At 49.3% G+C, this 27,868-nt stretch overlaps 1 protein-coding gene and 1 pseudogene across 1 annotated transcript in view; one reads left to right on the forward strand and one right to left on the reverse strand.

Annotated features, from left to right (window-relative positions):
- Positions 1-1,649: 1,649 nt before the first annotated feature.
- The window catches only part of Ncmap (non-compact myelin associated protein), a 35,670-nt gene continuing 9,451 nt past the window's right edge, over positions 1,650-27,868 (reverse strand). Inside the window, exons 2-5 of the mRNA XM_047565489.1 lie at positions 14,803-15,001; positions 10,682-10,767; positions 6,203-6,287; positions 1,650-4,386 (exon numbers count right to left, since the gene is read on the reverse strand). Of these exons, the coding sequence (XP_047421445.1) occupies positions 4,245-4,386; positions 6,203-6,287; positions 10,682-10,760 (306 nt within the window). The 5' untranslated portion in view covers positions 10,761-10,767; positions 14,803-15,001 and the 3' untranslated portion in view covers positions 1,650-4,244. The remainder of the gene's footprint in view (positions 4,387-6,202; positions 6,288-10,681; positions 10,768-14,802; positions 15,002-27,868) is intronic.
- LOC124966009 (centrosomal protein of 83 kDa-like) lies at positions 22,140-27,144 on the forward strand (annotated as a pseudogene).

Below are 27,868 nucleotides of genomic sequence, written 5' to 3' on the forward strand. Positions count from 1 at the left end.
TGCTGTGACTAAAAGACCAGAACAATTGTAGATGAGGAAAAGTTTATTTAGGGTCTCGCGGTTTCAGAGACTTTAGTCCACATTTGGCAGGCTCCATTCCTGGGGCCTGCGGCGAGGCAGAACGTCATGGTGGAAGGGTGTGGCAGAGGGAAGCAGCTCACATGATGATCAGGACGCAGAGAGACACCACTTATCAGATACAAAATACATACCCCACGCCACGCCCCCAATGCCAGCTCCTCCAGTCACTCCCTACCCACCATCAGTTACCACTCAGTTAATCCCCCAGGATTAACTCACTGACTGGTTAAGGCCCTCATAACCCAATGGTTTCTACTCATACCCTCTTGCGTTGTCTCTCACATGAGCTTTTGGGGGACACCTCACATCCAGACCATAACAACTACTAAGCTACAGCCCCAGCCCTTCCTATTTTTTTTTTAATTTTGAGACAGGGTCTCACTAAGTTGCTTGAACTTTGATCCTCCTGCCTCAGTTTCCTGAGTCGCTGGGATTATAGACATGCGCCAGGGTGCCCGGCTTTTGTGGGCTCCTTTCATGACTTGACCTGGCTTAGGAACATCTGTATGAGAAAGCAAGAGATTGGAGACCAGTCCCTTCCCAGGTGGGTCACCATGAATAAGTCTGCCACAGCCGTAGGCTTATCAGCTACTGTAGCAGGGCCAGGTGATTGGAAGCCTTGGAAGGGTGGAACTGGGCTTAGAGCCCGGCGTACGACGCCTAAGCTCACACTAAGGCTCTACCCACACCACTGCTCTCGCTGGGCACAACCCACCCGGCCGGCTCCATGGACACGGGGTATAAACCCATGATAATGATGCAGCGCAGCCCCTGGAAGTTCTGATACGCTGCCTCCTGAAATAGTGCCACACACCTGCCACCGGGCAGATTCTGCACAATTCCTGTCCCTTTACGCGACCAGCTTTTAGACTCAACATTCACGACAGGAGTCTGATGGGCAGAGCCTAAGTCTAGACCTTCTTTCTAGCTGCCAGGGACTCTGGGAAAATGAGTGTTTGGCCTTTTCAGCTTTTATGGCAGAAGGTGGCCTGGATGCTTAGAGGATTTCCCAACATGGCAGTGGTCACCAAAAGCAAGACAAGTGCCCACTGCGTCCTCAAAGGACAAGTTACTGCCCTAAGCCTGTTTCCTCATTCACAAAATGGGGATAATGGCGGATCCCATGGGTGGTCTGATAAAGGGGCAGAGGGACTGTTGGTGTAAAAGGCCCCTTGTATGTGGGCACAGTAGGATGGTATTTTATGGTAAATATCATTATTGGTGATTTGAGGTTTTTTCCCTAATGTCTCCTATAATCTCTGGGGTCCCCAAACCTTGGCATCTCAGTGCCTCTGGTTTCTAACCGCAGGCTGTGAGATGGGATTCCACTTGTCATATCTAAGCACGGTGACACGTTTTCTAATTCACGGAAAGGTCTGTTGTGGGGGGCCTGCCGTTCCCTTCAGTCTACAGAAGTGTGTGAAAGGGCTCAGGTATTCCCCAAGAACCCCACTTACACTGTCAGGGAAAGGCGGTGTTTAGAAAAGACACTTGTTAGCTCTAAACTTGATTGGAAATAACTCAACACATGTTTTGAGTTAAACCTTTTTTTATTTTTAAACTTTCTACTTTAAGCATTTAATATCTTTTATGGATTCAGTGGCCGAAGGAGGGGACATCTACTCAGTCAAGCGAGGCACCTTGTCAGAAATGAAATCCAGAACTGTGCCCCCGGTGACAGGACCAGCCGCTGGAGCCTGGAGAGCAGGGACCCAGGCTTCCTGTGCGTGCTGGCACCTCAGTCTGCACGTGGGGGCCCTTAGAGGTTGCTTCCTGAGTTATCTTCATTAGTTAAAAACAAGACACTAAAATCCTTTTATCTGCATCCCCTTCACCCCTCTGTCCCCCTTCTTTCCTGCATGTCCAAGTCTCCATTTAGCCAAACTCAGGCTGCAGGTGGAGCTCAGTGGGGGAGCACTTGCCTGTTCTGTGCAAGGCCCCAGGTCCATCCCCCGGGTTGCAATGACAGCAAAACAGGACAGAGAGCAGAGGATGGCCCAGGAAGACTCCGCTTCGGAGAAGAGCAGAGTTTCTGGGCTAAAACATTCCAGACCATCCTTTATAAAGCAAAAAAGTGTTTAAGGGAGCATATCTGTTTGAGGCTTGAGATCTCCAAGAAATGACTTTGCCCTGGCTAGGTGACCTTCCTTCCCTTGTCCCTGGTGCCTCAGTAGCAGGGTGAGTGAAGCAGGAAGCCAGAGAGCTTGGATGGGTTGAGAAAGGGCTTTGATCATGGAGGCCCAGAGACTGCTACCAAATGGCTTTGCCCCTGCTTTCAGCTTGGAAGACAGACCCCTGGACCCTACGCAGTCACAGACAAGCCTGTCCTCCTTTCAGCTCACAAAGGGAGCTGTGCTTCTTTGGCCAGGAATGGCAGGTGAATCACAGAAAGGGACCTGGTTTGGAGTCCAGTCGTTGTAACTCCAGCTGTGTGACTGTGGACAAATACTGATTATTTTTGAGTTGGAAATTTTCATGTGCAAATGGGCAAAATAATGCCTCGCAGGGTTTTGGGGAAAACTAAATCTTACATGGGCTAATTTATGTGAACGCAGAGTACAGAGTACCTGATACTAGCAGAGGTTGAGACACGGAAGGAAGAAAAGATGGTGGTAGAGGAAGAATTTGCCAGTACTTCTCCAGAGCTATTTGAAGGAGTGTTTTTATAGTGGAATAAATGACCTGTGTGACCTGGGCCAGTCCTCTTACCCCATTGCCCCTTGATTTCAAAAGGGATTTCTGACCCCAAGAGAGAGAGACTTCTTGATCTTCTGGGTAAATGTCAGACTAGGTCACTTTCTATGACACAGTATTTATTACCTTGTTTAAGATGCACAATTAAGTCAAAGGGACAGAAAGAATAAAAAAGAAACGGGGAACCCATCCATTGTAAGACATGTTCTGATTTCAGAATCTTTAAAATGTAACCAAATGTATGTAAGTATGTAACTACCACATACCATTGTAATTGGGCTGGTTCCCATTTACTAATGGTCTACTGGGGGGCTGGGCACTCTATTCAAGCTGTAAAGACTTGTGATAACCCGTGAGGCAGTTGTTTCCATTTCTACTTGGTGGTTAGGAAGCTGAACATAGAGAGATGGCCGTTTTTCCAAGGTCACACACCAGGAAGTGAGGCTTGGAAGTTAAGTCTTCTTAATCCTAAAGTGCTATCCCTGATAAGTAGATTGTTCTCCCAGCTCAGGATGAGGGATCAGCTCTCTGCAGAAAAATGGTTGGTGAATGTGGTGTTTGATTATGTCTTGGGTCTCTGCAAGGTGACCAAGAAGGACAGAAGTGACTGAGTTGGAATCTAATTCGTCTCCAAATACTGATCCCTGGAGGTAAGGGGTTAACAGGACTGTCGGGGCTGTTTAGAGTAGAGAGAAATGAGACTGAGGCAGGCCAGTCAACCTACAGCGGGAGGAGGGACCATGATCCAGGGACAGTGTGACAACTTTTATCTTTGCTATTCCTCAAGGTCACCCTACTCCTTCTACGGCACTTTAATAACAGAGCAGAAAACTTTTGAGAAGAATTCCATTTTCTTTTTAACCTTAAAGCAGGGGAATGTGCAGACCAATTGTCACGGGCTAGCTAGCGGTCACCCAGTCCTGGAACAGGTTATAAATTAACAAGTTGTTTTCTGGTTAGTTAGTCCAAGTTAGTTCCCCTGTGCCTGATGATGGGATTGAATGTTTTGCTCTGCAAAGCTGTGGGTACGGCACCTCATCTGAGATGACCCCAGGGGCAGACTCCTCTGTGACACTCTCAGAAACACTCCTGGACCCTCGCCTCCTGACCAGCAGAGTCAGGACCACATGTCTGTCTGTCTGTCTGTCTGTCTGCCTATCTGTCTAGTTAGAGCATTTGTGGGCAGAGAGCCAAACCCACGTCAGTGGGTTCTCAGCTTAGCTCCACCTCATCAGATGACAAAAAAAAAAAAAAAAATGTTGCACAGCTTTCGCAGAGTGGCAGCAGGGACGAGGACGCGGGTGGGGTGGGCCAGGCCAGAACGAGGGTAAGGACCTCCTGAAGCTGTGGGATGGCGTGGAAGATGCCTCTGCCCACGGACTGGAAGAGCAGCCAGAGAAGCGCGCCTCCAGGCCTCCACTCTGGAGGGAGCTCCTTGGACAGCGGCAGAGACAGCGCCAGGGCAGGGGTCACCGGGTCTCCACGTGGACATCAGCAGGGCCGAAGGTCACCGCGGCAGGCTGCTGGCTGCTGCTGCTGTTTGGGTCCAGGGCAGAAGGCGTCGCCGGCTTGGGGCTCTTGGGCTCCAGCTCCCGCCTTATCCTCATTTTCCTGTAACGAGAGGCACAAGTAGCAGGGAATGGGACTAGGGTTCTGAGGAAAGGGTCAGCGCAGATCATCATGACGCAACTGTTGACTGCAGAATTTATCAGCTGGAAGGACCTTAGACATCAGCTGGTCTGACCCTTCAATTTTTTGTTTAGCTTATTTAGTTTTATTTGTTCCTATTAATGAATGAATGAAGTGTCAGAAGAGCGACTATATTCAAGACAAGATGAGAATGTTACATGACTTTCATTCAGAGGTTTAGTGTTAATTAAGCTCTGCAGCCTCATATGCTTGCTAAGTCTATTGCTAGAAATATTTAAAAGCTTTTTCTTTTTTCTTTTTGTTATGGGGAATTGAATCTGGGGTGCTTTACTACTGAGCTAAGTCCTTTTTTAATTTTTAATTTTGAGACAGAGTCTTACTAAGTTGCTTAGGGTCTCACTAAATTGCTGAGGCTAGCCTCCATCCAACTTGCAATCCTCCTGCCTCAGCCTCCAGAGTTGCTGGGATTACAGGCGAGTGTCACTGGGTCTAACTTAAAAACTTTTTACATCATTGAGAATGTACTTAAAAGGTATATCCTGTCTTCAGTTCATGCCATAAAAATCAATAACTAACAACTGTGAATTCTAACACCTATGTATTTCATTTTGTTGACAGGATTGTTTTTAAAAAGTTTACATCCTTCAGAAGTGGCACAAATATTACAATTAGCACCCCAAAACATTTCACCAATTTACCAACTGTTGAAAAGTTGTCACATTTGGTTTTCTCTCTCATCTGTCTTTCTGTCTCTCTCTTTGCATGTGCTCAGAGTTCTTAAACATCATGAGCCCACCGTGAGCCAGGGGCAGACGGATCCCGTGACTTCACTCCTGTGGGTGCCTATAAAGAACAAGGGCGCTCTCCATGTGCTCCTGACTCAATTGTCACACTCTGAGATGCTTCCATTTTAAAGATCATGGAATCGAGACACAGGTTTTGACAGAATGAAGAGGTGCCCAAGTCTCAAATCCCAGCCCAGGCAGCAGCGTGAACAGGAACTGGGGTGTCCAACCAGATGAGCACCTGGGAGAGGGCCCACAGCTCCAGCAATGAGGGAGAGGAACGAAGGTGGGCATCGGTGTGATCTGATGCCACTTCTTGGTTTGGGATCGACCCAAATGCTAACACCGTAAGTATTTCTAAGAAAAACACTTAATGTTACTGTTGTTATGGTTTGGATATGAGGGGTTCCCCAAAAGTTCCTGTGTTAATGCAGGAATATCCAGGGTGAAATGACTGGATTGTGAGAGCCGAACCTAACCAGTGGATCCTAGTTTGAATGGAGGGTGTGGTCCCTGTAGGCAGTGGGGTGCGGCTGGCCCATGCGGGTCACTAGAGCTGTGTCCTGAGGGGCTCATCTTCCCGGCAGCCCCTGCCCCTTGCTCTGCTTCTCAGCTTCCAGGAGGTGAGTAGCTTTTTTCCACCATGCCCTCTGCCATGATGCTCTGCCTCACCTGGGGCCCAGAGCCATGGAGCCAGCTGACCATGGACTGAACTTCTGAAATTATGAACTTAAGATAAACTTTTCCTCTTCTAAGTTGTTCTTGTCAGGTATTTTGGCCACAGTGACAAAGAGCTAACAGTTATTATTACATGTAACAAGGGGAGTGTTTTCTTTGACGCCAGAAGGACTGGGTTTGAATCCCACCTTGGCCAGTTAGGACCGAGCCACCTTGAACACGTGACTCAGGCCCAGCACCAGTTTCTACACTGAAGGGAACAGACAGAGCCCAGGGCCCAGAACCCAGGGCCCAGAGCCCAGGGCCTCCCATACCTGTTGTACATCTTGAGCAGGATCAGAACCACGGTGAAGATGATGATGACAACCACCACAATGGCGGCCACAATGGCTCCAGAACCTAGAGGGGAGAGGAGCCAAGATGGCGACTGTGGATTCAGTTAGACGTGCAATGTGGGGGGTGCCCTCCGCGCCACAGGAAGGAAGATGGGACCTTCCAGCCCTGCTGGGAGGAGGCGTGTGACCACTCTCCACGTGACTCTGTCCTGGGATCAACTGGGAGGGATCCAGGACATCACCATCTCTCCTCCTTCCCCAGGAAACCTAGTTTTATTTGAATTTGAAGTAAACAAAGAATAATATTTTAGGATGTCTTTGCCATGCAAAAAAATTGACACTTTCTTATACTAAATATTTGCTTATTGTTTGTCCAAAAATCTAATTTAAATGGGAATTCTGGAGTTTATTTGGCAACCCTACCACCAAAGGTCAACTGGCAATGTCTGGCAATGTTTTCGGCTATCACAACTTGGGGACAGGGGACAGACGAAGGAATTGCAGCTAGTGTCCTGGGTGGGGATCAGGAATAATGTAACTGAGGCACAAGACAGCTCCCCACACAGAGAATTATCCAGCAGAGGTTGAAAACCTTAATTAAAGTCTTCACACGAGACTCTTCAGGGAGGAAAGAGCCATGTTGCCCTGGGGTGGGTGGCATCCCTGCTCCTCCTAATTTCCCTTCTGGTCTTTCTTCCTATGAATATTTGTAAGTGATTTTTTGCTTTGTTTTTATTTTAGTTAACCTTTTAAAAAGGCATGATGTGTATTCACAAAAGAACCCAAATCATAAGCTGAGTACACACACCTGTGTCAACAACCTCCCTATCAAGAGACAGGCCCGCACCAGGATTCCGGGAGGCCTGGCGCCCCCTCCAGGCAGCCCAGCGAACCTCCTCCTAGTCTCTTCTACCACCACAGGTGGGTGCCACCTGGCTTTGAACTTCCTGTCTATGGAAAGGGTACCGTTTAAATGGAAGAGTACCTTTTGCATCTGGTTTCTTTTATTCAACATTATGTTTCTATGCACATAATCTAATGGTTGTGACATAGTGTGTATAAAATGTGTATATATCTCATTCTAATTTCTACATTTATATCATCACAGTATTCCCATGGTACCAGTCTTCATAATCAACATTTATTATTTGACATTTCATGGGTTAAATTATTATACCTTGTTAAGTCATTTAGAATATGAGTAATGCGGGATTAAACATCCTCATACAGCTTTTCAATATTCAGGATTATTTCCTTAAAGTTAATTCCCCAGGGCTGGGGTTGAGGCTCAGTGGTAGAGCGCTTGCCTAGCATGTGTGAGGCATTAGGTTCGATTCTCAGAGCCACATAAAAAAATAAATTAAATAAAGATATTGTGTCCATCTACCGCTAAAAATATTTTTTTAAAAAAATGAATTCCCTAGAATCACATAGATTGAAGTATGGACATGTTTATGGTTCTTGATATTTTCATTATCAGTCCTGACATGGATGTTGATTTTGAATCTAAAATTAGGGAGGGGTGGGAAGGGTGGGAGGGGTGGGGGGGAAGGGAAAAAATAACAGAATGAATCAAACAACATTACCCTATTTAAATTTGTGATTACACAAATGGTATGCCTTTACGCCATGTACAAACAGAGAAACAACATGTATCCCATTTGTTTACAATAAAAAAAAAAAGTAGAAGTGGTAAAATATAACACATTTTGTAAATTTCTTTTTATTAAAATTCTTATGTAATGTTTTGGGTGAAGGCAATAGCCAAACCCCCTGTTCAGGAGTACAGAATGTATGCTGGTCCTCGGGAGCACCAGGCACTGTGTTTACCATGAGGCAAGAGTTGTTTCTTATGTCTGTGGGTTTTGTTTACTTTGTTTTGCTGTGTATCTAGTGTGTATAAAAGACAAAAGAGTCCTAATCTGCAGCAAGTCTTTCTAGATGTTAAAGAGGTTGCCATTGTATGACAAAAGTAGAATTTGTAAACAAATTTTGTATGTTTTGTTTTGAAGTTCCTAGGAAGGATTGTCTTCTAAAAATTTGAGCATTATAGCCCACTGGGTCAGTGAAGGGCCAGAATGCTCATGTGTTGAAGACATTTTCAAATTAGAACTATCATTACATGTATGTAGTTTATTCAAGACTGTCATGTACATGGTGGACATGGTGGACAAATTAAGTCCTCACTTGAAACATGTAGTCTGTCCAGATGTTTAGAAGTGTCCAGTGTATATTAAATATAGAGGTAGTAAAATATCACTTTATAAATATCTTTTTGCTAAAATTCATATGAAATATTGTCTTTTGGGAATGGAACTGTTAAACCACCTCTGTGAGCAGTATAGTACTGTCTGCACTTGTTCAGTGATGTGGAGGAGGTGGGAGGGAAGCAATTGCAAAAGGTTACTGTGTTCATACTTGGACATTTTCAGACATGCCTTTTGTTTTGCTGTGTATATAGTATATATATTGGACAAATGAGTCCAAATTTTGCAACATCTAGTCTCTAAATGTTAAAGAGGTTGCCAGTGTATGACCAAGTAATTAGTAAAATTAGCACATTTTATTAAAAAATAAATAAATAAATAAGTAAAATAAAATTAGGGACCAGGAGCTGGTATTGAAATTAGAGTCCCAGATACTGAACTTGTTTTTAATAGTGAAAAATGAAAACAACATAAGTATTCTCAACATTTGAGATTATTGGGAATTGGTGAAGATTATGGTGTTCTGGACAATGGAGTGCTGTGTAGCCATCAAAAATCATGAAGGAAATATGTAATTACATGGAAAGATGATTATGATATTAGAAAACAGAATAGGGAACATGCTTGCATTTTTACCATGTGCCTATTTTTCCATATTTGGGAATATTTCCTTAGGATAGATTTTCCAGATATAGGATTAATAAGTTATTTGAAGATATTAATAGAGATTTAATATGCACATACAGGGTCACATTGGCGAATGCAGACCCGTGGTTCTTAGGGCAGTGAGGTCTTTTTCCTCCTCCCTTTTAGCTTATATTTATACTTTCAGAATTATCTACAAAAATCATGTTACTTTTGTATTACTGAAACAAGGAGAGGTATTTTGCCTGTCTGTTTTATGGGAAAAGTTTGCAACTGTGCTGGGGCTGATACGAATAGATCTGGCCTACAGCAGAGTTTGGAGAAGAGACGGTGAACCCAGGGCAGATTCAGATGACCTGGGGGACCCCACCCCAAGAGCGACCCCTTCTGGGTCTCCAAGGAAGAGATGCGTGCCGCCATCCATCCAGGCCCCTGTCTGGATGGTATCACAGCCTGGGGCTGCCGCTGGGGACACTCTCCTTGGGTGTGGAAGCCTGTGCTCAGGTGGAGGTGTGAACCGTTAAACACACAGCCCGCTGAGGGACCCGAAGAACCCCTGCGTCTCCTTGTGCAATCAGCTGGCTTTCTGAAAGACCTGTCCTCACATTTTTCTTTCTAGGTCCCCCTCGTTCCTGGCAAGATCTCCCCAGGACTGGCTCTTCCCTCCTCCATTAAGTTACTCCTTTAGGAGTCGATGGGATGTTTTCGGCTTGCAAAATAGTATGAAGTAATACTGGGGAATGATATTGGCCAAATTATGTTGATATAGTGTGTGTATGTTAAAAAAGGTAACAATGAATCCATCATTAGGTACAACTATTAATGTATCAATAAAAATATGGAAAAATAGTGCGAAAGTAGCTACATTTTAAAGAGACATCTTCAAAGAGAGATTCAAATTTCCATTGCCTTCTAGACCTGAAGACTCCCTAATAAAAATAACAGTAAAATAAGTCTATAATAATAATAATAATACTTGTTAGGAACTTAGCATGCGCCAGAGGCTATTCTTTTTTTTTTTTTTTTTTTGGTGCTGGGATTGAACTCAGTTACTTAACCACTGAGCCTCATCCTCAGTCCTTTTACATTTATTTTATTATTTATTTATTTATTTCTTGGTGCTGGGGATTGAACCCAGGGCCTTGTACATGTGAGGCAAGCACTCTATCAACTGAGCTGTATCCCCTGCCCCTTTCTTTATTTTTTACTTTGAGACAGGGTCTTGCTAAATTGCCTAGGGCCTCACTAAGTTGCTGAGGCTAGCTCTGAACTTGCAATCCTCCTGCCTCAAGCTCCTAAATCGCTGGGATTATAGGTGCGTACCACCGCGCCCAGCACCAGAGGCTATTCTAAACTCTTCCAGGGATTATGTCTTTGAGTTCTTACAACATTTGCATGAGGCAGCTTCATTAACATCCCTATCTTATTGATGAGGAAACTGAGGCCCAGGACAGAGGTTATGTGCCCCGGGTCATGCGGTTAGCCAGTGGTTGAACAGGGACTGAGGCCCAGCCCTCCGTCTCCAGAGTCCCTCTGTGCTCTTGACCTCTGCACCAGGAGCTGACCTGGCCCACCTTCCCCAGCCTTCATGCCCGGGTGGCCTTACTCTTGTACAGGAAGTCTTCGCCCCTGGTGGTCATGTTCAAGAAGAAGGTGGTATCCCCCAAAGTGGTGGCTGTGGTCATCTCGATCCTGATGAGAACACAGAAGAAATTTTGCTTAAAACCAGAATAAGCCATATTATTCCTTTTGGTCTTTATCTGGATGACTGTAGAATATTCTAGTTTGCAGTTTCTTTTTTGACAGCCAGTAAACCCATGGCCCATTACTAGCTACCCCCTCCCAGTAGGGGGTGTTGAAAAAACGATACACAAGATTTCTAAAGAGCTTCATTCTTCAAAGAAGTTTAAATTCATTCAATGGTGTTCATTCAACTCCTCCTGTGTTTCAAAATACCTAAAATGATCTTCTAGAAGCCATGTGAGGTAAGTTACTGATGACACGAAGCCCTCAGGGTTATACGGAGCCCAGGTTTACCCAGTGCAGTTTAACCCAGTTGACCTCCCATTCTAGCGGGCCTTTCTTCACCTGGCAATAAGGCCTGGAATGGGGATTCTGCATTTAGAAGGGTTTTGTTTTTGTGTTTGGTACCAGGGAATGTCTCTGCACCTTGGCACAGTACTTATCCTCTCTGTCACTGAGAAGTGGCTGTCCTCTGCATTGTGCTGTGGAGCAAGGAGAGGCTCAGAGTGGTTGAATGATTTTGCCAAAGTCACACAGCAAGGAAGAGACAGAACTTAAGACGTAAACATACTCTCTGAGTGAACAATGTGTGTGTGTGTGTGTGTGTATATATATATATATATATATTTTTTTTTTTTTTTTTTTTTTTTTCCCCCTGACACCACACAAATCAAAATTCACAATACTAAACTGGTGGTGGTGGTGTGTTCATGTAACCACACTACTCAGGAAGCTGAGGTGGCAGGATCACTTGAGTCCAGGAGCTTGAGCCCAGCCTGGGCAACAGAGAGGCCCTGTCTCAAAAATATTAATAAACATCACAATCCTATAATGTCACTCTTGAGGGGCAAGTCAGGAGTGTGGAGTTAATTTGATGTCATGCCACCAGAAGAAACAGTTGAGATTCTTCACCATGAATTACAGTGCCCACAGTGATAATTACAGATCAATTACAGATCATTGCTCTGAACTATAGGGGTTAAGAAAAAAGGGGAAACAAACTGGGGGGGGTCTTTTTTTTTTTTTTTTTTTTAGACAGGGTCCTGCTATGTCTTCCAAGCTGACCTCGAACTCCTGGGCTCAACACCCTCCTGCTTCAGCCTCCTGAGTAGCTGAAACTGCACCTGTACATCACTGTGCCCAGCTACACATCTGTTTTGCTACACTATTTCAGAGTGGTTCTTTTACTACAGCTGTGGACAGCTTGGTGGCTCATGAAGAATAAGTTAGATGTGGTGGCAGACATCAGTAATCCCAGTGAGCCAAGTCGGGAGAATGGCAAGTTAGAGGCCGGCCTCAGCAACTAAGTGAGACCCTGTCTCAAAATAAGACATAAAGAGGGCTGGGGATGTGGTTCAGTAGTAAAGTGTCTCCGGTTCAATCCTCAGTACCAAGAAAAGAAAGAGAGAGGGAGAATTATCTTGGGCTATTTATAATCCTAAGAAGCCAGAAGGCTCGATGCAGCCACACCATCTTCTAGAGAAAAGATATTTTGTATATTAAAATATATTCTGTGTAATAAAATATGTGCATATTTTCTTTTTTAAAGTGAGATTTTTTGGGGGGGGAGGATTGGGGATTGAATCCAAGGGCATTCTACCACTGAGCCACATCCCATCTCCTTTTAAAATTTTTATTTTGAGGCAGGTTGGGTTCAAACTTGAACTCCTCCTGTTTGGGATTACAGCCATGTGCCTCCATGCGGAGCTGAAGTACTTTTTAAATTACAAAGATGAATAGAATAGGATCCCACGTACTTGCCACTCAGATTTAACATATTTACAGTCACGTTTTCTTCAGTTCTTTATTAAAAATTGAGATGAAGTTGAAGTAGCTTTTGTCTCAATCCCATTTTCTCCCTTCCTCAAGAAACTGTGACCTTGACCATCAGGGGTATCCCCATCAAAGCTTTAAAATGTCCCAGGCAGACGTCTCTACCCTCCAACGTTCTCTACAGAGGGGCTCTACGCCTTTATTAGATGGCTGTCAAGCGCCCGCTAGGCCACCTGGCGCCACGCTAGGTGCTGGGAAGACCCTAGTGAAGTCACCTCCTTGCCGTGGGAAGCTCACCCTGGGGGAGGGTGGGGAAGAGAGTCTGTCGGGTTTGCTGCTGTCACCCCGGGGCTCGGTCTTCCCCGTAGGTGCACCTACATCCGGCAGAGAACGCCGGTCCCTGACTTCCCAGCCCATTTCCAGCCTCTCGGCTCCTGACATCGCCGCTCCTGAAGGGCCAAATGGTGGCCGCACCCCTCCCGCCATGGCTGGTGCTGCTGTGTCTGGGAGGGTCACTGTGGGTCCCCCACACTCCTCACAGTGGTCCTCCCTGAGAATCCCCGCCTCCGGCTGCAGCTCCCCAGCCTCCCAGCTCTGATGGACCTGGTCAGCCTTCCCCTGCACACGTCCACCGGGTCAGACGTTTGCTCCCAGCCCGGGGATTCTGGCGACTGTGGCCTGCACTGGGGTCCTCACAGCTTCACAGTGGCCGCCGGCCGCCTGGCCCCGTTGATCCGCAGGAAGGGTTCTGCCTTCACCCTGAGTCCAGGGTCTGCCTGTCGGTTCTCCTTCCCAAGGGCCTAATCCTCAGACCCCCACCAGGAGACCCCAGGGGCTCTGCCTGGGTCCCTCGCCCACCACCGTCTTCCGCCTGGCCTTCTGGGCTCCCACTGCCTTAACCGGGCCCAGCCAGCCAAGCTCTGGGCCAGCCGCCCTGGGGGGACTCCCACCTGAGAGAATCAACCGTCCTGTCCTCTCCCTCCCACGGCAGAGCTGCTCTGCCAGAAACGCCACCTCCTGTCGCAGTCACTGTCTGGCAAGTTCATGGCCAGGGACTTGAAGGGAGAGACTAAGGGTCTGGGTCTTCTCGCCCTGGAGCCAGTCACCGAGGCCCTCCCAGTTGAGTTCACTCTTTGTAAACGGAGGGGCCTTTCTCCCAGGGAGCTGAGGCTCAGGGGAAAGGCGTGGAAAGGCCTCGAAGTGCTTCCTAAAGGGCAGCTCTAAGCATCGCAGTGGGTAGTAGTAAATAGTTGCTGAGCGAATTAAGAGGGGGATCTGGAGCTCCAATCAAGGAAAAGTTCTGTCCATAAAAATAAGCATGGACACACACGAGAATGTGGAGTGGAAGTCCCCCCACCCCTACCAGCAAGGAGAGATGCCGGCTCTCACGTACAGGCGTCCATCCCAGCATGCAAAGGGTGTTAGGTGCAAGTCGCTAAACCTTGTGCTTCTATCCTCAGCAGCATCAAGCCGAGAAGACTCACCAGTGATGCTTTCTTACAATTCCTTTTAAAAACAGAAATGCAGGGCTGGGGATATAGCTCTGTTGGTAGAGTGCTTGCCTCATAAGCACAAAGCCCTGGGTTCGATCCCTAGTACCACAAACAAACAAAAACAGAAATGCAAATAGGTGGCCACTGATCAAGGGTCACTCTGAGAGAGAGATGTGATACAATCACTGGATAACCCAAACTGCACCTGCAGAAACATCCTCCAGAAAACCAACGTGTGACCTGCATCTGACCTGCAACGTCAGAAGCCACCATCTGAGCACCTGCCACAGGCCAAGACCTTGTGCCAGGTGTTTCTTACCCATGCACTGGTTGTGCAGAGCTGGGAATGGAGCCCAGGGCATCTACCACTGAGCTACACCCCCAGTCCTTTTAATTTTTTTGAGACAGGGTCTTGCTGAGTTGTCCAGTCTGACCATGGACTTGAGATCCTCCTGCCTCAGTGTCTGGAGTTGCTGAAATTACAGGTGTGCTCCACAACACCCGACCTTTCCCCTGGTTTCAGCTGAGGACCCCAAGACCTGGGACTATGAAGCTTACTTTCCATATAGTCTGGAAGCTGTAGAGCTGGGGTGTGAATCTAACATTGCAGTTTGCAAAGCCCACCCACCACCATCACCCTACTCCTGATTTGCACCCAATGGGGTCCATGAATAATCACCACAAGAATCCATGGGCATACACAGGCACACACACTGACCCGTAATGCAGCACCTACGGACACAGGACACAGGTTCCTCCGCAGGTCCTTCAGGGGCGACCTCCTGGGTGCTGAGTTCCAGGTGCAGACTCTCTCTCCGATGGGCCCAGTTCCTCCTCTTTCTGGGAGAACAGTGAATAATCCCAGAGCAGATCTTGCCTCATCTCAGGACCGAAGGCTTTCAATTACATCTCTGTTCCTGCCACATCAGAGAAGGTGGGAGGGGGGTGGTGAACATCTATGGCCAAGGATGTGGGTGTTTTCATGTGTGGGACCTCGGCGACTGTTGCTAACCAAGTGAGGTCCAGTCGAGGAATTTTAGAATCAAGTGTGACTGAGATGAGGGTCCATGGTCGCAGAAAACAGGGAGGTTCCAGAGAGGGTGAGGCCAGTTTTCACTGACAGAGGCTAATTTAATGATAATGATGTATTGTGCGACAGGCACTACACTTTACATGCTAGATCTCATTTAATCCTCAGTCCTATCCAGTAAGGAGGTGGCGATCATTGCGTCCCTGCTATAGATGGAGAAACTGAGGCTCAGAGCAGAGAAGAAACCCCTAAGTTCACAAGGCTAATATGAAAGCCATGGTAGGATTTAGGTAGGGGTCTGATCACAGCCTCTTCTTCATAAACCCTCATTGGCTTCCCGTTCTGGGAATGCCCCGAATCAATGTGGGGAGTTGAGAAAACCCACTCAGGTTAGGGTTCAGCAGAGAGGCATGGCCCTTGTCCCAGGCCCTGGACTTTGACTATGACCCAATTGGACCCGGTGCTTGGCCACACTCTGGTCTCTGCCTTTGGCTGAGCCTTAATCACATTTACAGAATCTGCAAGGAACTGTTGTTCCCGGGGGCTGTGGACAAATGGCCCTGCGTGGGAGGCCAGTTTGGGAAGCGGTGGAGGGTCATGAACATTTACTTGTTGACTCATTCCTCAAGTGTGAGAACCATCTGGGAAATAAATGCTGTCTGACCCCCGTCCCCAAGCTGGCTCCCCTAGGGCACCCCTTTCCCTCTGGCTTGCCTTACACGTTCCTGCCTGATGTGACAACAAGGACACTGCCAACCCCAGCAGACGCCCCCACGAAGTGCCAACAGTAATGCAAGCATAGGTCACCCATGAAGGCCCTGAACCTACCCAAACATTGGGGTTGACTTCTGCCGTTACCTGAGAGATGCCAGGCGCCGTGCCTTGATCTCCGGAGACAAGGACCTCGCTGTGCCCTGAGCAGTCCCCCGAGCTACTGAATGCTTCGTCAGAAAACCAACCTTCATGTTGACACCCGTAATTTTTTTTTTTTGGTGGTGCTGGGTATTGAACCCAGAGCCTTGGGCATGCCTGGCAAGCACCCTACCAACTGAGCAATAGCCCCAACCCCCTCGTAATTTTTAAAAATTCAAAACTGACATTTTATTTTTCTGAAGTTTATCATTTTTTTACTGTTCTACTTCGTTATACAAGAAAGCAGAATGCATTTTGATTCATCGTACACAAATGGAGTACAGTTTTTCATTTCTCTGGTTGTACTGAAGTTTATAATTTTTACAAAACAAAAAGCATGTATCAAATCCAGCAGAACGGATAGAATTTCTGTACCAGCTTTCACAAAAGTCAGCGATTTTGAAACTGGTAACCAATGTAAATATGAAACACTTGGGCACCTTGTGATTTTCACTTATTGACCCTAATTCTCTCTGTCTTTTTTAAAGTGTATTTTTAGTTGTCAATGAATCTTTTATTTTATTTATTTATATGCAGTACTGAGTATCAAACCCAGGACCTCATACATGGCAGGCAAGCGCTCTACCACTGAGCCATGACTCCAGCCCCCTAGTTCTCTTTTGCCATCTCTTCTACATGACAACCTGTCAGTCTTGAGAGCACTTCTCTGTATGGAAGGTGGAATTCAAACTCACCTGGGTGTAAATTAGGACTGTTGATTTCAGCACAGCAATTCTACCTCCCACCAGTAGGTGGCGATAGCGTTGGCTGTAGGTTGGTAAATGTCCTGTTGAACCCAAACTTGCTAAATAGAGGGACTTTCTGTCTCCTGGAAAACAGTAATTGTGTGTTTTCTGATGATTTTCTTCTCTGGCTTAAATATTCCCAGCTCCTCAAACCATCCTTAGATAACAGTGTCCATCATTCCTGTGTCAACATCTCCCTTAAATATGGTACACTAAACTGCACACATGACGTCGGCGGGGGGCCTGATGTGTTTAGAATGACATTTCTCTTGAGACTCCAGAGACCTGAGTGTGAATTCTACCACTTCCTAGCTGCATGTTGTAGGTCAACCTTTTTTCATCTGTTGATTTTCTGATCTGTAAAATAGGAATTACCGTTGTCATAGGGTTTGGGGAAATAAATGAGATGAAACATGTAACATATTTGGCATCCCAGCGGGAACCTCATCCACTGCTGTCACACTGGGTTAATGCAAATGGCCCACGAGCAGCTGCAGAGCACCACTCTCCTGTGCCCGTTGACCACCCACAACCCTTTCCAGACTTATCTTGCTTCTGGGCAAACAAAGCCCCAAGGTCTGCAGGTCAAGTGAGCTTCATAAACTCCAAGGCAACAGAGCAGCATTATGAGTGGTGACAATATTATGACGAGCTCTTGTCCCGTGACCAGGACTCCATTCTACACTTGTGGAAATGACTTTGGGAAATTCAGTGCAGGACTTTACATTGGCCCTCGTTAGCCTTGACCTTGTTGATTTGGTCCCTCAGGAGAGAGATTCCAGCTCCTCCTGGGAGGCTCTTGAGAACAGTGTGGTGGCGGTTCCCAGGTGGTAGTGTGGTGACAGAGCACATTGTGGAGGAGCTTGTGACCCAATGGATTCTAATCTTGGCCTTACCACTGACCAGTTCCATGGGCCGCTTCTCCAGGCCTCAGTGTTTTCCTCTGTAAACTGGGCTAACGTGAGAATCAACGAGCTGCCCTGACTGGCCAGCATGGTGCCTGTGGGTGGTGGCTCTTGGGTCAGTGTCCATTGCCGTGCTTCTTCCCTTCTTCTCTGACTCCAGTCTGAGAGCTCCCTGCTCCTCCTTGGAGCTCCCTGTTCTCCATCGGGTCACGCACTTAAGCAGGTATAGACAGGGATGTGAGGGAGCCAGACCGTGTGCGTGGTGTCCCAGGAGGGCATCTGAGGTGGGCTTCACCAGGACTTCTGGAAGCTCTGACCTTCCTCTCTTCCACTGAGGGCAGAGCCAGAGCAAATAGTGACCCCCACCAGGGAGGCAGGAGGTCCCAAGGGGAGGAGTAGGGCTCAGGAGCTACTGATGGCAGGAGAGCAAGCCACAGGTTTATCACTTGGGTGAAAATCTGGTGACCAGGATTGACTTGGCCACTCACCTGCCATGTGACCCTGGAAAGGCCTCCTCCTTCCTGGATCTTGGTTTTCCGGTCTGCAAAATGGCCCAGATTGGAGATAATCTTGGAGGGCCTGCCCAACCTGTGGTTCGGGTACACGGAGCTGACATTCACAGCTTAACTCAAGGACTACTGTTTCCCAGAGGTTATCCTTCGGTGTATGGACTCGGGGGTGTCAGAGAGGGAGTCAGCAGGAGTGGATCCAGCTGGAAGGCAGGAATCCTTCCTGGAAGGCAGCAGACACCAGCGTAACCAGAGAACTTCCGGGGGCGGGGGTGGGAGGTTTGACGAGGCCGCAGCAGTGCCGTGGAACCCCTCAGAAAGAGTCTCCAAACACCCTGCTGGGTGCACAGTACCCAGGTTGCTCAAATCCTCCACAGCCATTCCCTGCATTCTCCATTGCTGCGGGGTCTCAGGCCATCTCATATGCACCCCATCTGTCCTGTCTGTTTGGGGTTCCTTCCCATTGTGTGTCAGAACTCCCAAAGTTGAGGTCTGAATTCTGCTGAATGCCCTTGAACCTAAGTCAGACACAACTGCATGCAGAATAATGTTCCATATGGTTGGTTCTCAGAAATTTGGAAGCACATCTTATGCTTCCTATACCCATCCGTGCCTTCCTCCTCCCAACCTCTGATGTACCACCACTGTCCTCGGGGCACGCATCCATCCTTCCACCTGTCCTCCTGCCCTGTCCTTCATTCAGCCAGTACCCACCACAGCCCAGCACCATGAGGACTGTAGAGCTCAGTCAGAGAGGATGAGCAATGGAGCTGTTTCCTTCCAGAATCTTTCCTCCAGTCAGTCCTTATTGGACAGCTTCCTCCCCACACTGGCTCTGCACTGATCATGGAGATGTGATGATTCATATTCTAGTGAAGAATTACGGGAGGAAGTGGTTCTGGAAGTGTTTGTTCCGGGCCCACCTCATCTGAGAAGTCTTATTGACTTGCTCTGTTTAGATGATGGCTTGAATATCCTTCCCGTCTCTGATTGTGTGGCTCACATTGTAAGGAAAGGGGCTCAAGGAGTTTCTAACCCAAGACCTGCAAACACCATGAGCTCATGCTCAAGCGTAACAGAGGTCCCAGATGAAAGTGGTCACAAGGCACATTTTGCCTAGTGCCAAGAGGTCAGCACAGAGTGTGCCAGGAGTCGGTGGGAGGAAGGGACCGTGGGCGTCCTGGTCGAGACAGACCGAACTGGAATGTGACCTGGGGTTTCCATTCGCCCCTCAGTCTTTAGGCCTAAGCCAAGGGCCCAGCGCTCAAGCGTTCTCAGACTACATCTGAGCTCCCGCAAGCCTCGCCAGGTGTCCCACCCTCCCCGAGGGAGGAGGGAAGGCACAGTGTTGAAGGTTGATGCCGCTCAGTGTAGTTAGAGGAAAGTAATTTCACCCTGAAGTTCTAACTAGAAAGGGAGGGAGCTAACGTTTAGGCAGACACGACGTGCCAGGAACCGGGGTCTTACTTACGTCTCTCATTTAATCAACACAAGGGAGTGCTCCGTATCTCCATTTTGCTGATGAGACTCAGAGATTCAGAGAGGTTAAGTGATTAGCCCAAAGCAGCAAGTGAATGGAGGAGCTGAGTCTCCAACTCGGCTCTTGCACTTCCAAACTGTCAGAGGCTGCCAAGGCCCCAGGAGGTAAGCAGTATCGTAGGGACACTCTGGGGGCAAGTGGCCCTGCTGGGGAAGGACTCTGCTCATTGTCCTTTCTACCTGTTGACATTTGGAAGCCAAGAAGTACAGCAGGGCCTGAGGACAGCAGGGTTTCCTAGGCCCTGCGCTACTGACACTGGGTCCAGATCACTCTTTGTCACACAGGGCTGTCCTGCGCATAGTAGGATGTTTAGTTGCTTCCTGGATCTTTAAGAGGCCGGAAGCATCCCCTAGTTGTGATGACCCCCTGGCTGAGAACCACTGGAGCAGCGCCACCAGACCTATTCTGAACAGTTTCCTACTCTCTCCCTCCAAGAAGTTTCTAGACAAGGAGGAAAACGTCCAGTTTGTTCTTACATCTGTGGATAAACAACCAATAACAATGATGATGATGATGATGATCACCACAAACACAATAGGTACCTTTAGCGGGCTGGGGAGATAGCTCAGCTGGTAGAGTGCTTGCCTCTCAAGCACTAGGCCCTGAGTTCAATCCCCAGTACCGCAAAAAAAAAAAAAAAAAAAAAAAGGTACCTTTAGCAAGTGCTTACTGTGTACCAGCTACCACGCTAAGTACTACATGCTAAGTACCACTTACCATACTAAGTACTACATGCTAAGTACTTTACATATATTTTTCCACAGATATTTTCCCAATTTTACAGATGAAGGAACTGAGGCTCAGAGAGGTTAGGTAATTTGCCTGAGGTATCTGTGCTAATATATGGCAAAGCTAGGATAAATTCATTTCCTATTGCTGCACTTACAAATGTCTTCAAACTTAGTGGCTTAAAACAACGTGTGTGTGTGTGTGTGTGTGTGTGTGTGTGTGTGTGGCGTTAGGGGCAGCTGTCTAAAGGCAGTCTCAGTGGGCTAAAGTCAGGGTCCGCAGGGCTGCCTCCTTCTGAAGGCTCTGGGGGACAATCTTTCCTGCCCACACTGCTTGGCTCCTTCCCGGGTCTCGCGACCAGCAGGGTGGCACCCTCCTGTCTCCTGATCTCTGCTTCCCTCATTGTATCTGGCTGAGAACCATTGTATCTCATTTCTTTGATTCTCAGGCCACCTCTTATAAGGACCTTGTGGTCAGTCCAGGGTCATGTCCCCATCTCCAAGGCTTAAATTAGTCCCTTTTGCCTTACAGACTCGGGTATTCCCAGGCTGCGGGGCTGGGTGTGGACGTCTTTGGCCTGCTGCACACGATTTGGACTCTTCTGTGAACCTAAGGTTTGTGCCTCCCTGCCCGCCCTTCATCCTGGGATGAGAGCCAGGGCCTTGTGCACGCTGGGCAAGTCCTCGGCCACTGAGTCGGATCAGACAGCGGCAGGGCGGTTGGCAATGGCTGCATCAAGAGGACATCAGAGCAGGAGCCACCAGGACCACGCCTGGCTGGCTGGGGCGGGGTGTGCACACGGGGCTCGGGAGGCCCTGGGCAGGTAGACCTCTGCGCCCAGGAGGTGATTGTGTGCGCCCAGTAGCCCACCCTGTACCCGAACTTCAAACACCTCCAACAGCTCCTCCTGCCCTGAGGTAGGGACCCCTCCCCGCCCCAACCCGACCCTCCAGTTGGGCTCTTCTGCCTTCGCCCAAGGGAAGTGACTTATATTCTAAAATTCACAGGAGAATGCGTCCTGGAGGACGTGCCTGCTACAGGGGCAGAGCAGGACAGGTGAAGGGGACCCGGGGACTGGGACCCTGACAGGAAGGAGCTGGGGGAACCAGGGGCTGCCCACTGGGGGGAGGAGCAGGTGCAGGGGACTTTGTCAGGCATGAAAAAATGAAACAAGTAGATCTGCTGATGTGTCTGTCTAGACTGAACAGTGATCTACTCTCCTGTTGGCTTTGGGAGATTCACTTACGATAGAAAACCAACTCCCCAAGGGCTCTCCTGGCATGTGCGAGGCCCTGAGCTCAGGCCGTGGTACAGAGGTTTCTGGGTTACTTCTGTCACCTATTAAAAGCAAGAATATGGGTCTCAGGACCGGGTCGGCACTGCGGTCCTGAGCTGTGATGGGCGTCTGGCTGAGCTGGCGCCTCCGCCGCGCCTGGGCGCCGGGACCGTTCCCGCATCCTTGAGGGGTCCTGACCACCGAGGAGGAGCGGGGCCTCTTCGCGGCCGCCCTCTCCATTCTCGGAGCTCTCCCGGGACACCTCATATTTCCCCAGGGTCCCGAGCCTGAGAGTCCCTCTTGGTCCTCCTACTCCAGTACTGCAGCCTGCGGCGCGAGCGGCCGCTCGGACCTCGCCAGACCTGGCGGGCTGGGCGGACACCCCTACCGTGGGACCTTATCTCTCAGCCCCAATGCCTCCGCGAGCAGAGTTGAGTGGGTGCCGGTGGTTGGAGCTGTGGAGGTGTCCTCCCGGGGCGGATGTGGCCAGAACACCCGTCACGGTTAAGTTTTCTGCGCGCACGTTGCAAGGACCGTGTGGGAGAATGGTATAATTTGGTTTCCTGAGATTCTGTCTTAACAAGAAAGAAGTGGGAAATACTCCTGAAAAAAAGAACTAAAACAAAAAGAAAGCCACAACTTACTTTTACATGATTGTCAGCTTAGTTACCAATATGGACACTTTTCCTAACATTTTTCCACCTGGTGGAGACAGTGGACTAAATTCTGAATCTGAGTTCCAAAAATTGCTAATTGATGAAAGGTTACGATGTGACCATCATAAAACTAATTATCAGACTCTCAAAGCCGAACACACAAGATTGCAGGGTGAGTATATAAAGTCACAAAATGAACTCAAGCGCCTGTTAAATGAAAAGGAAATGAACCAGGAAAAATTCCAGCTGCTGCTTGAAGAGCTAAAAAGGGAACTAGTAGAGCAAACTAAAGACTTAGAAGAAATAAAACTTCAGGTATTAACTCCACAAAAACTGGAATTGTTAAGAGCCCAAATACAACAAGAATTAGACACTCCAATGAGAGAACGTTTACAGAATCTGGATGAAGAAGTGGAGAAGTATAGAGCTGAATATAATAAGCTTCGCTATGAACATACATTTCTCAAGTCAGAATTTGAACACCAGAAAGGAGAGTTTGCACGCATTTCAGAAGAAGAAAAAATAAAAGACTGCAAGACTGGAGAAAGATAAAGAAGAACTACATAACCAGCTGTTTAGTGTTGATCTCACAAGAGACAGCAAACGAGTGGAGCAACTTGTAGGAGAAAAAGTCCATTTGTCTCAGAAATTAAAAGGTTTAGAGACTGAAGTAGCAGAATTACGGGCTGAAAAAGAGAATTCTGGTGCTCAGATAGAAAATGTCCAAAGAATACAGGTGTGACAGTTGGCTGAGATGCAGGCTACAGTTAGGTCCCTGCAGGTAAGGTTTTAATTGCTTCCCAGTAGAGTATGGCATAGTTTTTAAAAATGCAATTGACAAGCCTTTGAGTTTTAGAGCATAAATGTGTGCTCACCAGTCTAATGCTGACGCATTTGTGGAATCCCAAGAGTATGTGTTTTCTCTGTAAAGAATAAAGCTATTGATTCATAAGCAAAAAAAAAAAAAAAAAAAAAAAAAAAAAGCAAGAATATGTAATGTAATTAATTGACTTTTCCCAGGTGAGGACCACCAACCTCCTCCACGCTATGCTCCCTGGAGCTCTTTATTTATTTATTTCTAAAGAACAAAGGCGAGGTCAGACATGGCAGCGCACATCTGTAATCCCAGTGACTCAGGAGGCTGAGGCAGGAAGATTCAAGTTCAAAGCCAGCCTCAGCAACTCAGTGAGACCCTGTTTCAAAATAAAAATAAAATACAATAAAATAAAAATTAACTAAAAAGGGCTGGGCATGTAACTCAATGGTAAAGCACCCCTGAGTTTAATCCCCAGAACCAAAAAAACCAAAAACCAAAAAACAAACAGATAAATAAACCAAAAAACCCCACCAAGGCCAGTAACTCTTGGCAATTCAAAAACCCTGAGTTTTTCCCATAATTGACTTTTGATTCTCTGCCTTTCCCGCTGCTTTTCTAGGGGCTCGAACAACCTCCAGGTGTTTGTTACTAATGGGTTGAGGATACAATGCTCCCTGGAGTATCTGCATTGTGATCCAGAATTCTAGGAAACCCGGCGGTCCGCTACCTTACTGTGACAATCCTTGGAGCCTGAGTGTGCTGGTCTGTGGACCTTCCTGATTCAGGGGGCCGCCTTGGAAGCCCTGACCAGAGACCGGATGTGGGGCGAGAACCCTGGCCTGGAAGCGAGGAGCCCTGGACTCAGTCTCGCCCCTGATCCTCACTCGCTGTGTGACCTCGGGCAGCTCATCTGGTCTGCAGCTTGCTCTCTGCTGAACCCAGAGCTGGGACCCAGTGACCTCCCTCTTGAGTCCTTCCATCCTGCGACTTGGAGGCCCGGTGAGGTTGGGGACGTGGCCCGGCCCTCCCCAGCGCTGCTGCCCACGCCCTGCATCCCGGCAGGCTGTGCCCTCCCCTGGCCTGCCCACGCGGGGCCCGGACCGCTGCTGGCCAGGAGGAACAATGCCAGCCGTTCAGGCTGAGTGGCTGGCGAGAGCTGGCCGGCGGCCAGTCACAACAGCCCGGGGTACAGAGGGGCGTTTGTCTGGGGACCACGGCTTCATGTAAACTGCCCTCTGGTCTCCTGCCTCCCCTTCTCTACCCTCATGGGACGTGGACGCTGCACAGACCCCAGCAGCTCTGCCGTGGCCTGGAGGCTGGAAAGAGGAGGAGGCGGCAGGAAGGCAGGGAGGCCTGTGTGCAGCCAGGGGCCCCCGTGGGTGGCAGGGGAGACCCTGGAGGGACGTGGCCAGGCTGCCCAGAGAGGCTCGGGGCGGCTCCTGACTCCCTCACTGACTAGTGAAGAGATCGTGGGCCCAGGTTTCCCCCTCTCTGGGCCTCAGTGTCCTCAGCTTTAAAATGGGGTGACTGTCTTGCCCTGAGGACTCCACTAAATAAAACCAGGGCTGGTAACCGGCAGCGTGTGTAGTGAGAGCGAGCGTGGACTCAGGGCTCGGGTCCCAAGCCACCTGACACCCGAAACTCACTCTTGGGGACAAACTTCTCAGTGTCCCCGTTTTCCTCCTCTGGACCATAGGACTGAATAAGAAGCGAGTGACGGCATCCTGCCCGGTGAGCATGCTTGCACGGACGCGGACTCGGTCACGGCCACGGTCACGGCCACATCCTCATTTTTCTCCTATGATACCTTTTTTGTGGTCTCTAAATATTATTTATTTTCCAATATGGAAACATTATTTTCCACCTTCAAAAGACTTGTCCTCTGATTTGAAAAGAAATTAAAACCTCCTTGGGGGTCCTTGAAAGTGTTACAGTCCTGGTCCGCCGTGCCCAGTGGCTGTGCCTTGCTTCAGAGTTCTCTCGGTGCTGACCTGCCCTGGGCACCCTCGCCAAGGTCCGCTGGGCCCCAGGAACCTTTGGCTCTGAGGGATCCACCTTGGGCTCAGGACCCTGGGACGCTGGTGCCTCACACCCCACAGAGCTGAGCTCAGGAGGCCTGTCTGTGCCAAACCTCCTAGTTTTAATGTGGTCGAGCCCTGTCCCCAGAGGCTGAGGGGACCCCAGAGAACCTCAGGTCTGGGAGAATCCAGGTGAGCCCCACAGCGGGGGGCCCAGGTGTGTGGCTGGGCCTGACTCCCCGGGAACCAGGGTGTCGGGTGATGAGCATCTCCACTGGCTCTGTGCCACCCCTGGGGCTTGGGGCTTCGTGTTCCTGGTCCCGGTGAACCCTCATTGCACACCACCCTGCTTTACACCCAAGGAAACAGGCTCAGAGAGGCCGGGTAAGCTGTCCAGAGTCACAGAGCTGCCAGAGCAGGGTCGGCCTGCCCTGCTCCCTCCCTCCTTAAGTGTTGGAGGGAGGTGGAAGGAACTTTCTGGGTGTTCGCGCACGAGAGCAAACTGTGAGTCGGGTCCCGGAAAGACAAGAATGGGCAGGAAAGTGGTTCTGGAGGATGTGTGGAGTGCAAACAGGACACCCCATCCTCGCAGGCTGAGGGGCCGAGACGTGGGGAGAGGACGGTGCAGTGCGTGTGCCTCCCTGTGTGGGGGTCCCCAGCCCGCCCCACATGGCCAACAGGTACCATCTCCTCACCAAGCTGCCAGGGCCACGTCTGTTTACCCAGAAACCACAGCGGGCGCAGAGCTCAGCCCAAACCTGCCCATTCAGGGACTCCTGGCTGCCTTGGGAAGGGCCTCTGAGTCTCAGAGGAAGAAGTGACTGAGGCCAGGCGGGCCAGGGGCCCAAGGGAGGAGGGGGTTCTAGTTCTAGCCCACCCCCACCTCCAAATCGCTCATTAGCTGGCGGGTGCTGTGCCCTCCGTGTGACCCATCGGCCCACAATGGGGAGGATGGGGAGCTACCAGCTGCGTCCAACCCGCCCTGGGAACCCTGAGACGGCAAATGTGACCTCGCCTGTCTCTGCTTAGACCTTCAGCGGACCCATCGCTCTGGTGCGTGAAGCCGGAACTCCCGGCTGGCCCTCCACCTGGCGCCCAGGCGCCGCGGCCACGCTGGTCAAGGTTTGTTCTGAGTGTCGCACACCCAAGGGGCTTCAAAGCCTCTGCACAAAATCAAAGAATGTAAAATCGCGCATTCAGGATTGTTTTCTGCCCATCCCAAGTGAAAATGATGCTACTTGGGCTACACTGGATTAATGCCATATCCAAACCCAGCCGGCTCCTTGTTGCTTTGGGGACGTGGTTCCTGGGCCTTTCGAGTTATGCCTGTGGCCGGTATTGTGGAGAAGGGCGCTGATTCATACCCCGCCCTCTCTTGGCTGCCTCTCCTACCAACACTGACTCATTCATTTGTTCAGTGCATTCAGGAAATATCTGCGGAGCACGTACCATGTGCTAGGGAGAGCGTCACACACTGGCGACGAGAAGGAAATGACACCGCGGTGGCCTTTGGGGCCACGTGGAGCTTCTGAACACTGCCTCAAAGACACCGAGGAGCTGGGTGGCACACTCGCGGGCCCTGAATCACACGGCCACTGCTTCCTTTCACACTTATTCTAGAATGGCCTCCTAACCCCGTCTGCCTGGAGAACTTCTATTTATACTTCAAAACCCCAAAACCTTCAAACACTTAAAAAACTCACATTAAGGCTGTCACTAAGCTCTAAAAGAGTCACCCCTGAGGACTTCACCACCTCCACTCCCTTCTAGGATCCCTCACTACGATTTCCTGCTGTCGGCACGTGACGGTCCTACTGGTCTCAGCGTCACCGCCTGTCCTGCTCCCCTCCCAGACTTTCCGCCCCACTCCCCCTCCTGAACTCCTCCAGAGAAGAGCCACCAACTGGAACTGCCTGCTGTGAGCTGCCCGTCCTCTAGAGAAGCTGGCTGCTGCACAAGGGCACCTGTCTTTCTCCTCCAAGGCCGGGGTCCAGTGCCCGGCACGGTTCTTGGTGCCTTGAAGGCAGCTGGACGTGCGGAGGGTGGACCCTGGCAGCTGAGAGCAGGCTGTGACTCGCAGGCCCAGCAGCGGGACTGCTGGGTCCAGTCCTGGCCTTTTCTCAGGGTCCCACTGGCCGTTATCATCATCAAATCACGTGATCAGCTACGGTTGTCGCCACATGTCCGCTGTCCCCAGCCGCTCCATCAGCAACCTGAGTGCCCAGGCTGTGTCTTGGTCCTGCCCTGCCCAGCGCACGTCTCAGAATCTGGTCTTTCCATTGCAGAGAATGACACATCATTCGGGGGCTTCCGAAGCTAGAAACCTAAGACGCCCCGCCGTCACCAGTCCACCAACCCGTCACAGCTCTCTGTCGCCCTTTCTTACAGATGCCTTGTCTCCCTCCCCGTCCCCACCTCTCCAGGTCTAGGCTCCTTCAGGATCTGGACCCAATAGCTCCCTGCAGCCTCCTCCCTGTAGGAGCTCAGCCCTGTCAGTCACTCCCAGCTCTGCCACAGGGCCTTTGCATGTGCCAGGCCACCTTTTCCTCCCTACTGATTCCTCTGATGCTTTAACCCCGTGTTGCATCAGATCTCCACACTGTGTCCCCTCACGGTGCTGTGTCCCCTGCTCGCCACGGGTGGTAG

This window comes from Sciurus carolinensis, chromosome 1 (assembly GCF_902686445.1).
Source record: "Sciurus carolinensis chromosome 1, mSciCar1.2, whole genome shotgun sequence".
NCBI classification, from domain to species: Eukaryota; Metazoa; Chordata; class Mammalia; order Rodentia; family Sciuridae; genus Sciurus; species Sciurus carolinensis.